The 15117-nt window shown below is 34.4% G+C and overlaps 1 protein-coding gene across 5 annotated transcripts in view; it reads left to right on the top strand.

Annotated features, from left to right (window-relative positions):
- XRN1 (5'-3' exoribonuclease 1) overlaps positions 1-15117 on the top strand; it is a 39424-nt gene that overhangs the window by 22111 nt on the left and 2196 nt on the right. For 2 of the 5 annotated variants that reach the window (XR_005822519.1, XM_040567199.1), the window contains exons 27-42: positions 83-218; positions 974-1030; positions 1745-1877; positions 2849-2918; positions 4085-4310; positions 4934-5035; positions 5722-5817; positions 6055-6169; positions 6781-6845; positions 7220-7324; positions 7693-7818; positions 8140-8296; positions 8678-8859; positions 9080-9193; positions 9276-9399; positions 10637-10797. Coding sequence is in view for 4 of the 5 variants with exons in the window: in XM_040567199.1 (XP_040423133.1) it covers positions 83-218; positions 974-1030; positions 1745-1877; positions 2849-2918; positions 4085-4310; positions 4934-5035; positions 5722-5817; positions 6055-6169; positions 6781-6845; positions 7220-7324; positions 7693-7818; positions 8140-8296; positions 8678-8859; positions 9080-9193; positions 9276-9399; positions 10637-10797 (1969 nt within the window). In the remaining variant the exon portion in view is untranslated. Of the gene's footprint in view, positions 1-82; positions 219-973; positions 1031-1744; positions 1878-2848; positions 2919-4084; positions 4311-4933; positions 5036-5721; positions 5818-6054; positions 6170-6780; positions 6846-7219; positions 7325-7692; positions 7819-8139; positions 8297-8677; positions 8860-9079; positions 9194-9275; positions 9400-10636; positions 10798-10995; positions 15076-15117 lie in introns of those variants that run through there. The other 3 variants (XM_040567196.1, XM_040567197.1, XM_040567198.1) reach the window with 3 other exon arrangements.

Below are 15117 nucleotides of genomic sequence, written 5' to 3' on the forward strand. Positions count from 1 at the left end.
TGCCTGTGTCATAATACTTGACTGGGAACCTGGTAAAAATGTTTAGTTTATATAGTTGTAATTCATGTCCTCTTTTATGTAGAGCTGAGAAAGTTCAAGAAATTGTTGCCTGGTTAAAGGCACATCCTGTCTCTGCTTTATCTCGCTCATCTTGTGACTTACAAATTTTGGATGCAGCCATTGTTGAGAAAATTGAAGAAGAAATAGAGAAATGCAAGGTACGTACATGTCTTGATGTCACTGTGGGCAATGGGGAACCAAAAAGTAGTTGCTCGTTATTTTTGAGGTTCCTAAATTAGAAGAAGACAATGGAAGATTAGTTGTCATTCCAAAGAAAAGGAATATAAGATATGAATTTGCAATGTAAATTGTCACAGGAATTCAGTTATTGATTCATCTCATTATTGAACTTTTTTAATTGACTCACTGTTTTTGAGGTGATTCAGCAGCATTAGGCTACACGCTGAACTCTTTTTGGTGATTTCAGAAAGGAACAGTCAGCAGTATATGTTCTGAACTTCTGTAGTGCTGTTTCCAAGTGCAATCGTAGCTCTTCTTCCGTTGCAGTTTCTCTTTTGTGAAAATTTGTTTAATGAGGAAAATTAGAAAGTTATTTTCTCCAGGCCACAGATCAAAGAAGGGACCAAGAGAGGAGTTACTAAAGCCAAAGTTGAAGGCAAAGCCATATGAAATGATGGGCTAATTTCCTTGAAATTACTTGCAAGGACAGTGATAAAATCAGTCTGAATTTTGGAATTAGTTGGACAATACAAGCTCTTTCAGTAAGAAATCAGTCATGTTTTAAAAACTGGATTTAGTCAACTTTTTAGTCAGGTTTCATGAAGTATAAGGGGTTCTCATCGTGTAAAAGAAACAAAATAATTCTACATTATATTTTCAAGTGATTTGTTGTACCTGAAATTTAGTGCTGGTTCCTACACTAGTTTTTAATGACTTTGTTTCTATCCTTTAGCAAAGAAAGAGCAACAAGAAGGTGCGAGTAACTGTGAAACCCCATTTGCTATACAGAGTAAGTGACATGAAAAGTTGTGGGATTTTGTTGTTTTTTGTTGTTATTGGTTTTTTAATTTACGTTGCCCAGATCATATCTATTTTACGCATTTTCAGCTTTGAGAAAGCAGAATTTTAGGTCAGTATTAATATGGGAAAAAATGTTTCCTGGTGCCTTCTAGAAAATCAATTTGAAAGTGGTAGTCTCTCTAAAGGGAGAGAATATCTGCTAACTACAAATTCATTTGTGCATTATATCGATGTTCAGTTCTTCTCTATGTTCTGACTTTCATGCTCCTGCAGTTCTCTTTGGCTGTATAATGAAGGCAAAATGGAATGTACTTTTCATTTGTCTCCTCTTCCCTGTTTTCCTTTTTGTTCAGTTCTTGACATATGACCAGCTGCTCATCTGCCTGATATTTCTCAGATACCCACCCATGTTACTGATACAGGCAGGTTACACTTGATGGTTTTAGTTTGTCTGAACCGATCCCCTTTGTCTGTGTTGGATCATGCACAACGCTGCTGTTTCTCAGGCAGAAGCTGTGAGTGAGAGTTGCAAGAAAAAAAGACTTGTTTGATTTGTGTGTCTGGGGAGAAAGGATTCTATGTTCATCTTTTTTTTTTTTCAGAAAGATTGTTTTATAGTGTGTTTCAGATACAATTTAAATGTATTTTGATTGTAATCCTCTTTTTTTCACAAATATTAATGTAGTCTTTTGATTCTTGTCAGCCTTTAGAACAACAGAATGGGGTTGTTCCAGATAGAGATGCGGAGTATAAGCTGTTTGATCGTGTTGTCAATGTGAGAGAGAATTTTTCTGTTCCTGTTGGTCTTCGAGGTACCATTATAGGAATTAAAGGAGGTAATATTTTCTTCATAATTATGGCATTACAGCTCTATTATAGCTAAGCTAGTGATGTGAAACCAGGCTTCAGAAAAAGTTCTTTTGTGTAATGGTTGTGAACAAAAATAATTCTCACCTGCAAAGCATACGCAACTTGAAGCTACTAGTGATATATTTACTGCTGTGAAATAAATCTACAGGTATTCTGTTTCAATTTCATGCATTAGCCAGCTGTACTTTGAATACAAAATAACTTACCCTTTGTCCCTTCTTAACATGAAGGAGGCATAGAGATCAATGTGAAAGAACACAGGCTGCAGAAAGAACTAAATGGAGTTAAGAGAAGATATGGACACAGTAAAGAAAAGTGGGGGGGGGGGGGAACATTCAATGTAAAATTCTATGAAAGACGATTTGTCTCTTTATTTTCATTTTGGATTTTTTTCTATGATATTCCAATTCTCTTAAATGGCATGGATTTATGTCTTCCTTGGCAAGAAGACTGTCCATAAGTCTATTTCAGGTAAACAAAAGGATTTACCTAAACATGCCAGATGTAAAAGTTTGATATCTAGTAATAGAAATTGTTCCCATGGTATTAATCTATCATTACACGAGAAATAATCAGTGAAAGTAATGTTGAAGCTGTCAGTTTCTGGTTGCCTGAATGTGAAGATGGCTGTCATCTTTTTTCTGGCAGTTTCTGACAACAGTGACATGCTGCTGTAAAGGGCAGTATTGTTTATGCATTTTGATAGGTGGTTATGCATGGTGTATTTCTGATCAGAGCATACTTAAAAGGACTTAAAATTGGGAAGCATTTCTGAATTGTTGTTAATAAAGTTCCTAAATCAAGGAATAATAATTTCTTTTGTAGCTAGTAAGTTTCTTTTCATTGTTTATTGCATAACCAATACAGATAATTATGTATTTTAGATTAAAACAGCTACTGTCACACATAGGATGACATTTTACTTCATTTTCTATAGCTAGTAGAGAAACAGATGTTCTCTTCGAAGTTTTGTTTGATGAAGAATTCCTGGGAGGCCTAACTATAAGGTTTGTGCTGGGGTTTTTATAGTTATTTCATGCTTTTGGTATAAATGACATGAAAGTGTTGGCCTATGGTTTGGTTGAGTGTTTTTAGATGCCTTTTTTTTAAAGCTTTGTTTCTTGGTGGTATTCATCAGTTGTTTTTTTTTCTTTTGTGCTTCTTTTTCTCTTTGAGTAGGGATAGTATTTATGAGATATGTTTTGGAAATGCTTTTTAGGCTTTTTTGCATAGTTTGAAGCTACTACCTTTTAGAAGGCAAATATGAGCCAACAGACTGCAGCACTAGATTGAAATGTCTTTCTAAAATGCATGTAAAACAGGTTGTTATCTGTATGTCTTTAACATACAGATTTAAAAAAAAAAGCAAACAGACATGGTAATCACCTGCTCCTCTGAAAGAGGAATTCTGGACTACTAATAAATGGTACTTACACATTTAACTAACCGATGTTAAAAAACTTGACTGTTCCTCAGGAGATAGAGGCGTGGTTAATTTGTTTGGTTTAGTGTGCGATAACTCGTCTGTATTTAAGTAAACAGGTGAGCTTCTAAGGGCAGTAGTTTATCCAGTAGGCTTTATTGTACTGTTGTTTTTAGATAGGTCACTTTTTTTAAAGACAGGGGTAAGAGGAGAATCTTATTTCGTCTGTTTAGCAAGCATAACACAATCCTATACATTTCAAGAGCATGTCCTGTAACACAGATTCTCTTCAGTATTTAGAATCATGAAGGAAGATACAAAACTGACTAAATGATGCTTAACTTCAATTTATAATTCTTCCAGTGTCTTCAGTTTTCACCTTAGAAAAGAAAATATTTTCTGTTTTTTTAACAGAAATACTTACTCCAGAATTATGCTATAACAATTTACTTTCATCTTCAAAATTTCTTTGAGTTCAGCACTGAAAGGTGCGTTATAAACTCAAACAGTAGGAATAATTATTGTTGTTTTGCAGTTTTGAAAGCTAGAGGCCAAACAGGAACGCAATGGGATTAATGTTGTGTGTAATGGTACTAGATTTCAGTATTGGATATGGTTTTCAACCTCTGCTGTTCAAACTTGAATCATTGTCTTTTGGCATGGAAGAGGCAACAGTATTGTTAAATCAGATGTATTGAAATGTCACCAATTAAACTACATGAAGCAACTGTTAAATTTGCTTTTCTTAAGGTGCTCACCCGCCAGAGGCTATCGTCTGCCGTCAAGTGCCTTAATTAACCTGTCTCATGGTAGTCGGTCAGAAATGGGAAATCAAAAACTGACAGCCATAGTTAAACCTCAGCCAGCCGCAAATAACTACAACTCATATGCATCTGATCTGTCATCTGTATGCTCACAAAAAGTGCATCTGGGAGGCCTCAACCATTCTCCTCGCTCCCTTTTTGTTCCTACGCAAGTAAGACTTAACTTTCATCTGTACAGAAATGTTTTTCTGTAGAAGCTGAATTACAACCATGTTAGCCTTACTGGTACTTTCAAAATTTTGTTTTTATTATTGTATTAGAAGTAGGATAACTTTTACGTTGGAGAAACTATTTAATCCAATAATGAAATGGACTAAAAGTTCTTTACATGCAGTTATTTTGCTTTATTTGAGTAGCTCCAGTAAGATTTCCCAAAGGCAAATATTCATAGCAGTGACACTGCAGTGGTGTCAACAAATAGATGGGTTAACAGAGATGAAATTATTTCCTTAATGCTCTGTTCCAAGTGATGTTTCCTGTAGGCTATGCTAATATCTGTGCTCAGAAAGACAAGGCATGATTTTCTTACTAGTTATGATTTACTTGGAAATAGAGTATAGCAGGAAAAATGACAGGTGAATTAGAGTTCTCCTCAGGTTAATTTTCAGCTTCTAACCAGTGACTTCTTTAAAAAAAAAAATGTAATGAGTAACTTTACATTGCTATATGTGGTGGAAAAGGATTGTGTCGTATTTTCTAAATCTATAGAAGAAAGAGTACTGTACAAAAGAAAATTTAGGCTTGTGTGTGTTTGCTTTTTCTCTCACTGATTTAGCAACTGAATGGAAGACAGCATTACAATCTCAGGGCTGAAAATCAGGGCACCTCCAACTCACCCCACAAAGGATCATTTCTGAGTGGCAATCAGAAAAACAAAGTGAGTGTCCTGATTCATTTAGTATTTTGGCCCACTATGTACAGCGGGTATCCTTTTTTCATGATTTACAGGTATCTTATTTAAGAAAACCGTGCTGTTTTAGTCCAGATGCAGACTGGGGCAGAACTTGTCCTAGTTCTTGAATTGAGTGTAAAATCCTGTGTTACCTCATTGACATTCTAGATTTTCTAAAGAACTATTGTTTACATAGCTAGTTGTCAGTTCTGTAGTAACATACTTGTAATGTTATGAAGCAATTGTGCCTGATAAGACCTTACAAACTAAGTCAGTAATTATAAAATTTAAGAATATTGGCAGTATATGAGCATGCTTTTGAAACCATTTTGAATTATCATCTGAGTTCAATTATAGTCAGTAATCTTTTCTATGTTAATAACTTCTGAAAATTGTAAGTGAACAAACAAAATCTCAAAAACTAAGCTCATTACAAGTGAAGAGTGATTCTTTAGAAAAAAAAAAAACAAACCATAAATACATCATAGCCCATTTTGTAAACTGAATACCTGCAAGTTCTTCTAATGTCAGTCTGAAAAATTCTATTGTCTGAGCACTGTTAAATTTGGACCTTAGCATTTTTGGAATGTCTTTGTGCATGATTAGCTGTTCAAAAGTAGAGTTTATAGGTGCTGAGCTTGTTGGGAAATTATTGTTTCTTATTTTGTCAGGCACAAAGTAAGCAAGATGATGAATTCTGCAGTATATGGCAATCATTGCAGGTTTCTGGGAAGTCTTACCACACTCAGCAAAACATGCATGAAAAGGTTAGTATATAAGCTTTAAACAGATCCCAGGATTCAAAACATGAAGATTCTTAATTCTGTACGTTGGTTTGTGTCAGAAAACTTCCTAGTTAGTAATGCAAATAAGTTTTGTGGATCAAAGTATTGTTACAGAACGTGTGCATAGCTCTGGGAAGAGGTAATAATAAAGGACTGGAATATTTATGTAAATGATAGATACGTATTTTCCTGGTTAAGGTTTGATGTTTGAAACTCTAGGGTGCAGTTCTACCTCAGGAAATCAAGCTGGGAACTAGTAATCAGTTCTGTAAGCCAGTCTTCAATGACAGCAGCTTTAAAGGTCAGCAAAGAAAACAGGAGACGTATAAAAAATGTAAGTACTGGAACTAAAAACTTTGTTTGAGAGAACTTACTGCTTTATGTCATCTTCATTGAGAAGGTTTATTTTTCTTCGTAGTTATTCACAGAAAGTAATAGTGCATTATAGTTATATGAGCGCTACATGGTATGTGGTATTGTCAAATACTGTCTCTGGTGTGTATCTAAAGCCATTCCATGATTAATCCCAAACCTTTTTAAACAAGTTGTTTTTCACTATATTGACTTTCCACACACCTGACTTTAAAAAAATATAAAACAAACTAATAATAAAATAATAAAAATCTTGGCTTTGAAATCTCAGTCAAATAATAAAAATCTTGGCTTTGAAAATTCGCTTGCAATCATATTAGTAGAATGTAAAATTAGATGTATTATCATACATGTTTTTATTTATTTTATGCTATAAGAAAAGAATGTGCCAAATCATCTTTAAAGTAAGAATTAAAGACATTTGTTGCAAGCATTCAAATTAATGCGGCTCTCTGTACTTGTATGGAGTTTTTTGGGTTTGGTTTTTTTGTTTGCTTTTTTAAATCTTGTTTCTTATTATGGTTTTTAAGAGCATTAAGATAATATGCATTCTTATTTTTGATTTATTTGTAGTTAAAGAAGATTCCAAAGTGACAAGAGATGAAAATCAGCCACATAATAAAGTACCAAATAAACAGGTAATTTCTTCTGTCCTGAGTAAATGTATTCTTGTTTTTTCATTTTACTCCGATCACATTAATCATTTTAGATTTCTTTTTAATGGGCATATTAGTTGATTCTTTTAATATGTAAACTTCATTTTGGAGAATTTTTTTTAGAGGTATTTTACAGAAAATGAGAAAAAGAGCTTAAGAATGTAACAATGATAATAAGTGTTTTTCCTATTCCTCTCAGTCTAAAAACTTTAATGTAATGGGAGAACACATTTTACTGAAATGCTTTAAGAATGTTAGCTTGTGAAATCTATTTACAGCTGCATTTCTAATTTGTTTGCATCATAATGAGTAATAGCGTATTAGTGTTCAATAATAAATGCTGCAGTATTATTCAGAATTTTGCAGGTGTGAATAAGTATAATGTCAAACTTCTGAAGAGAAATGAAAGTCCCAATGTCATTCAGAAGGCAGCAGTTGATGGTCCATGTACAGGTGGAAAGGTAGGATCTAGTTGTTGATTTTCTTGTGCATCTTGAATAACATCAGTTTCTAACTGACTTTATTCCTGTTTACGTGTGTGCAAATTCATGTTGTTAACAGATACAAGACAAACTGCAATAATTCGGTTATTGTTTAAATCAGTTCTTTATAGGTCACTGCTTGTACTTCATGTGCAAAACTTGGTGCAGTCTCTGGATATCTGTTCACACTCTAACAAGACATGCTGTCATCTGCCCAAACTCAGAGGAGAAAAAAAAAAAAAGCCTGAATGAGCATAATATCAATTTCAAACTAGTATACCTTTCCTCTTGCATCTGTTTGTAATATACTAAATTGATGTATCTTTTTTTTTTGAATTTGTTTTAAGAAGGACAATGATCTTGAAAGTCTTCTAGCTGCTTTGAAAATTTCCAAAGAAAATGAAGTGCAGACTTATTCCAAAGAAGCAAGAGCTACAAATGAAGAACATCTGTCACCACAATCATTTGCTATGGTCTGTATACTGCAGGAATCATTACATAGCAATTTAACATCTGCTATCTTAGCATCAATGCTTCTATTTAAGGAAACTCAGTGAAACCTCATACAGCCTTCTTAAGCATATTGATGAGCTTTTAATTAGCTATTCTCAAAGAAAATTAACAAACACATTTGTTTATGCTAAGGTGCTGTTAACTGTGCTTTGATAAAAATGTAACTGATGGGAAAAGAAAAATGCAGATTTTGTTTCCAATTATGATGTTCAGAGTTAAGTAAGAAGGTAGTTTCATCTGAACACAGTCACATACCTAAATGGTTTATTTTCTTTTTAAAGAAAGGTACGCAGATGCTCAAAGAAATTTTGAAGATAGACGGCTCTGACATGGAAATGAGGAATGAAGTGAAATCCCAAGTTAGTGACGTTCCTGCTCCCCCAAGTAGACAGGATTGCCACAGAGCTGCTTTGCAATATAGACAACCAAAAAAAATGGGTATGTTTATACATCAGCATAGCTCAGAGCTTCACCTTGTGACAGTTTAGAACATACTTAGCTAATGGTTCAGTCTTCTCTCAGTGAAGAGCTTTTTCCTAATAACCAATCTGAACCTCTCCTGACAAATACGGTTCACTTGGCTAAGGATGCGAAGATCTGAACTCATTTTCAGAATAAAATAATAAAATGTCCTTATTTTTGATTTCTACTTCTTTATTTAGAACTAAGAATCTCTTTACACCTAGTCTATGTTTTTTGATCAGATACAAAAATATGAGAAAAAAATGTTTTATCTTCACTTACTAACAGTTGCTATCCTTTGACTACAGGAAATATTTGTGATACAACTTTTTGTTCTTTTTTTTTCAATCTGGTCAGCTGCTTATATGAACAAGCCTCACAGTACTGGAGGCGCTCAGAATACACCAGCACTGGAAACTGGAGGTCACCCTTTTGTTGGTCCACAGCCTGCAATGTCTACTCCTGTTTCTGAACTTTCTCGTATTTGTTCTCTTGTTGGAATGTCGCAACCAGATTTCTCTTTTGTAAAAACACCACAGGTGAGGCTTGTTTTCTGCAAAAGTTTAAGTTCTCAACTTTATTTCCATTGTTCTTTATTAAACATCTGAACTCAGTATGGAAATCCCTCTAAAAACAAACTTTATATGCTTTAGTTCCCCCCCCTTTTTTTCAAAGCAAAAACACAATAAAAACCTTGTTTCTGTCTTGCAATTTGCTTGCAGTACAAATTCCCTCAAAAATCTTTTCTCATTTTTCTAGACTATGACAGTTTGTCACATAAAATTATCCAATGGATTGTTGGTTCATGGACCGCAGTGTCATTCTGAAGCTGAAGCAAAGGAGAAAGCTGCACTTTTTGCTTTACAGCGTTTGGTGAGGACAGCAAAGAATCTTCTAAAATGTTTGTCTCTCTTGCTCTGGGTCTGTCTGTAATCCATCATTTGCTTCTTTAAAGAGCTCTATAGGAGTGAACTTTGCTTTGCCTCCACCTCCCCCTCCACCTGTGTTTCCAAATTATCAACCACTGGGAGTTCCTGTACCACCTGGACCTATTCCTCCAGTCTTTACACAACCCCCTGGTAAGCATTTGATGAGTGCACAATTCAAATACTTGTCATGGTTGCCTGTAGCTGTAATAGTTCTTTATATGGAAATGGGTGCCTTTCAGAAAGCGCTATTTTTTGGTCTTCCTGTATGTAGTTGTGCATCTGAACGGCTTTGAAAACAGTGCATGAACCTCTTCTTGTCAATATGTAAATTAATTCAATACAGAGAATCACATATCTCCCAATTACTTTCTTCTTTCTTTTCCTCAGTAATGTATTTGTCCATTCAGTGTTAGTTGTCTTTTTTTCCTTCAAAACAGCAGTAATCAGTTCAATGCTGATAGCCCCAGTCCAGGATTGAGAAGAAATCTCTGCCTTGATTTTTCTTTTATTTTATTTCACATGGATTTATTGCTTTCCAAGTATATGGTTATGCAGGCATTAGTGACTTTATTTGTTCAGAATCAGCTTTCAGTGAGGTGGTGCATTGTACACTGCAAAATGTTACCCTGATAAATAACAAAAAATTATTAAAAATCCTGGTGGCATTTTTGGTTCTCATCTATTTTGTCTTCTAGTCAAGCTCATGTTCACTGCTGGTAATTAGTCAACACAACTGTAGTATCCTAGTGACCCACACACCAGCTGCTACATCTTTCCACCCTGGAGTGTTTCTCTGTTGTTGACTTCTTCCCAAAGGACAGAATGATAGAACATCCCAAGTTGAAAGGGGCGCACAAGTTTAAGCGAGTGCAACTCCAGGCTCCACACAGGAGTACCTGGAAGTCAAACCATATATGTTTAACAGCATTGTCCAAATGCTTCTTGAACTCCAGCAGGTTTGGTGCCGTCATCACTTCCTTGGGGAGCCTGTTCCAGTGCCCAGCACCCCCCTTGGTGAAGAGCTTTTTCCTAATAACCAATCTGAACTTCCCCTGACAAGTACAGTTCATTTGGATAAGGATGCGAAGATCCAAACGAACTTATGTGCGCTCTGAAATGCAGATACAACGACACAGTGACTTAGTGCTCTTAAGAGTGCTGTCATCTAGGTGAAGTTCTGTAAAAGCGGAACTGTTTGGTGGCTAGTTTATTTTTGTGTGTGTGTGTTTTAATAATAAATGCTTACCTGTTTTCAAACAAATAGGAAGAAAATAAGGCCTTATTGGAAAGATAATGTGTAGACAAATGTCATTAGGGGACTTTGAGTTTTGGTGAGTTGGTATGCTCTTCATGAGAAAAGATTGCTAAAAGTTGTTAATTTTCACAGCTAATATGATGCCTCCGTCATCCCACATGTTCGGTCCAGTGTCCTGGGGAGCTCCAGTGCCTATTCATAGCAAACATTATTATCCTGGTTCCTATCCAGGAAACGTGTCTCTTGCAGGAACTATACCAGTTGGCTCTCACAACCAGTTCATACCTCTGCAGGTAAGTTTGGCAGGTTTGTCCTAATATTCTACATGTAAAAATGTTCCTACGTGGTGAATACAATGACACTTCCTTTGTGAAGCACTGTTTAGTGTTAGGAAATTGTTTTTAAAATTTGTGTGCATGTTTTCTAGTAGTGGAATATTTGCAGTTTTTTTAAGAATGCATTCTGTTAAATAATATTTATTTAATTTAAAGGTAACTAAAAAAAGGGCTGCTAGCAAGAAAAACTTTGAGCTCAAGGAGTTTCAGAGTTCCCCTCAAGCTGCACCACTAAAGAATGAACAGCCAGTGTCTTCTGACCACATTCAGCAAGATAGCTCTTCAACTCCTTTAAAATCTCCTCAAGCTGCTCAATCCACTGTTTCATTTCAAGACAATGTGGCTACTCCAAGTGTTCCTCATAACAAATCAACACCAAACACTTCCAGCAAGCGAAAGCCAAGAAAGCTGGCTGTGAATTTTGGCGCACCAAAATCTTCAGAATAAATATGGTAGCTAGGTGTATTTTATTTTTAACTCTTCCCCCACTGTTATGTTATATCATTTAAAAAAATCAGAAAGCTCTATTAAAAAGACCAGCCACTTTACGTTTAGTATAGAACAAAATACATTTTATTTGCTATGAATTTCAGGTTGTTACAAAAACAGAAAGTGATGTTAAAACTTAATTATTTTGACTTAAATCAGGAAAAGGCAGGAAATGCTGAGTTAAGGTTACCATGCCATCCATTGTGCCTAGGTTTCTGAACAGTGGCTTACAGACTATACTGGGTAAGCAGCAATAACAGTGGCAACCTTAATTCAGAATCACTGTGCTTTTTGAGTGGGATATGGAGCAGTAATAAGTTGGGCATCAAACATTGCTTAGCATGACACTTTGTATTCTAGCTTATTTTTAAATAGTGTAATAAGATAAAAAGGAAAAACTATTTAAGTGCAGTTTTCATATTGGATCTCCAGGTCCTATTGAGTTGAATCAGTGTGATTAAAACTTAGCTACAGCAGAACTGCCAAATTCGCTGTAATTATGAACTGCTAGGTTTTATGCCAGGGGGCAACAATTTTACAACTTTCAAAATTCAGGTATTGTTATATCTCTACTACACAGTGTCAAGATGTGGTTGCTAATGCAGAATCCGTTCCAGGAGATATATTTATAGGATGTATTGAATAAAAACATAGTTAAAAAGTAGAGACCTCACTGGTAAAGTACTTCTTTTCTATTTTTTTTAAGCTAGCAGCACTGACAATTTCTTTGTTTTCTGTTGATAAATTAACATGGATATCTACATAGCCTCCTAAAATGCCAGTGATATCCTGAAATTTAATAAGATGAGTGGAGTTCAAAGATGTCCATTTGTGTAGTATGGCTGTCAAAATTATGCTTACTCATAGTCCATTCTTCCCTCCAATGTACCCTGAAACCTTCTATATGGCGGGTTATTTTTTTTGTGGCTAGGCGACTTTTAGTATTTATTTTTGGTTTTGCGATAGAAGTTCTATGTAGAAAAATTGTCATTATGTTATTAGAAACTTATTGCAGTTAGTTCCATAACAAAAAGTTGACTTGTGTTCTTGGAGGGAGCTATGTTATAAGAACTAATTACATTACGTGTAGTTCATGTAGAAAAAGAGAAGGCTCAGAGGTACCTGTACTATTTTTTTTACCCACGTGTACTGTTCTTACATTAACGAGAATTCTTCAGTTTAAGAATTTGAAGCCTCAGTTGGTGCTGTTTACTGACATTTATTAGATTTCATTTTGCTTAATTCTAATCTGTTTGAGGAAAAATATTTTTCCTTTAAAACCAGCAGTTTAGAAATAAATTACATTCTAGTGATTCATTTTTATTGTTTCCAGACAGGTTTCATATTGGATCTGCAAGTCTGTAGACTTTGTTTCAGTTCAACTTTCATATTATTATTATTTTATGGGATTTTAAAATATTAATTTATCAAAATGAGCAGTAAACCCTATAAAAAGGTTCACAGAGGTAAAAACAGGGCCAAGAAATTTTACTTCATTTTACTTAGTATTACAAACCTTGTAGAATAGTCTATATATAGTCTTAAAAATACATTGATTTTGTTGTTTTCTTTATATCCACGTAGTTTCAAGAAGTTTTAAAGCCATATTACACGAAGGACAAGTTCTACATTTTGGTGATTTATTGTCATTAACAATGTGATACTGACAGGATGTTGACATGCTGATATTTCAGAAGTGTTTATATGAAATTTTGTTATGAGAGACAGTTGTTAGTCCCCTATATCCTATATGGATTGCCTGCTCATCAGAGACAAGATCTGTTCAGAAATTACTGTGATGGAGAATAGAGTGCATTAGATTCTCATGCATCACCTGATCTTCCAGATTGCAGTCTCCTTTAAACTTCACCACAGGTGTCGTCATAAAAGACTTAAGGTCATTATGATTGCTAAAGTGTTGTGGTTTTACTTCTGAACTTAGATTAAAATACTGAATTTGGTTATATCTGGATAGCCAATTTATGCAGATTTTGGAAAAAAAAATTATGAAGGACACTATACCACTAATACCAGTAAAAACAGCAATTTTTATTAATCACTTTGTGTTTTCAGACTAACACCTCCTCCCTCTCTTCTGGTAGAATTTCTATATTTAATATATGTAGCTGGTTAAACACTTAATTCCGTAGCTGCTGCATATTGTATTAGTCCCTGGGTTTTAGTATATATATTCTGTGATACTGACTGTCTGGTGCCCAGTTAATTACAGTTCTACATGTCCTGGTACATATGACATCTGCATTGACCTATGCCATGTCCCCTATGATTTCAGTTTTATATTTTAATGAGGTGATTATGTTTAATTCATACAGGTATAAATTTAAGCATTTGTTTTTCTCATAGATATAAAGTATTTTGTAAGCACTGGAATTTTTCATTAGATCTTATACAGAGCAGTATTTTACTAAAAATCCAAAAGGGAAGACTTTTATGTGCGCATTTTTGTAGTTTCTGATTTTTTTAAAATAACTTTCCATTGTTTATCTGCCAAGTGAAATGTTTTAAATTTGCATATGAATGGATACAGAATGTATTTTTTGTGCTGTTTAGTGTTAGTGTGCATTTGCAGATTTTTAGCATGTAGCTGCACAAAGGACTGTGCAAAGATATTTTAAAATATGAATATATGATACACTGAAGGAAAAACATTCATAAGAGTTAAATGCTATATAAAACTAATGCAATAGAATAATTTTATAAATTGTGTCTGTGTCTGCTTGGATTAAATATTGAAAAAAAAAATTACTTACTTCCACTGTTTTATTTTCAAATACTATATAGGAACTTCTGTATGCTCCAAACCAAAATTTTAAGATACAAATTCACGTAGCCCAAGTTTTGTGATTCTCAGAAGCAGCGACTGCCCACCTCCTGTGAGCTATTTCTTGATGGCTTTCAACTACTATTCAGTTAAAGATATGTAATTTGTTAAAAAGGCCGTTGATCAGTTTGCAATCAAAAGCATTTAACTAGATGGTGATCTTCTGAAAATTCTTTAGCACCTGTCACCTGTTAGATTAAAAATAAAATAAAGCTAAGTAAAGGCAGTAAGATTACTTTCTAGCAAGTTCAGTCTTAGTGGTTCTTATCAAGGTGTGAAGACAGCTGAAAAATAGGAGGAATAATGGGTACCTGGAAGTATTTGATAACCTAATGTGAAACCCTTTTGTGTATCTGGAGCAAAATATTATGCTGATATCTCTGCTAAAATAGAGTAAGGATAGGTACCTCATTTGTAACAAGGCTTTTGACTGAAACTTAATGGCAAACTGTACTAAGACAGTGTAATGTGTTTAAATTTCTTCAAGAAAGACATGGCAAATTCTATTTTGTAATTAGATTTCTCCATAATAATAGCAGGTTTTTAAAACAACTGCCGAATTAATGTTATTAGATTTTAATCTTATTTTAGAGAGGGTAAATAAAATAAATCCCTTTGCTTTTGTACTGTGTGTATATGTGTGTATATATATATATACAATGTGCTGGATTTCTTTGTCTCTAAGGGTATGTTCAAACTTCTCTTGTTCCCTTTTAAAGCACAGTGAACACTGTAGTCGTGCCAGATAATTTTCAGTACCTTTGGTTGTGACTTACGAATTTGGTTAGGATCTGTCTTTTGCCTACTACAGCAACAGGTGTTATTCTCCTTCTCACAGATTATTATGTGAATTAACATGATTAAAACGAATACAGTATAAAGATTGGAGTATACTCATAATGTGATCAACTGTGTAACTTTGTGTACCTGTATTCTGTATAGAACAG

This window comes from Cygnus olor, chromosome 9, assembly GCF_009769625.2.
Source record: "Cygnus olor isolate bCygOlo1 chromosome 9, bCygOlo1.pri.v2, whole genome shotgun sequence".
Taxonomy (NCBI): Eukaryota; Metazoa; Chordata; class Aves; order Anseriformes; family Anatidae; genus Cygnus; species Cygnus olor.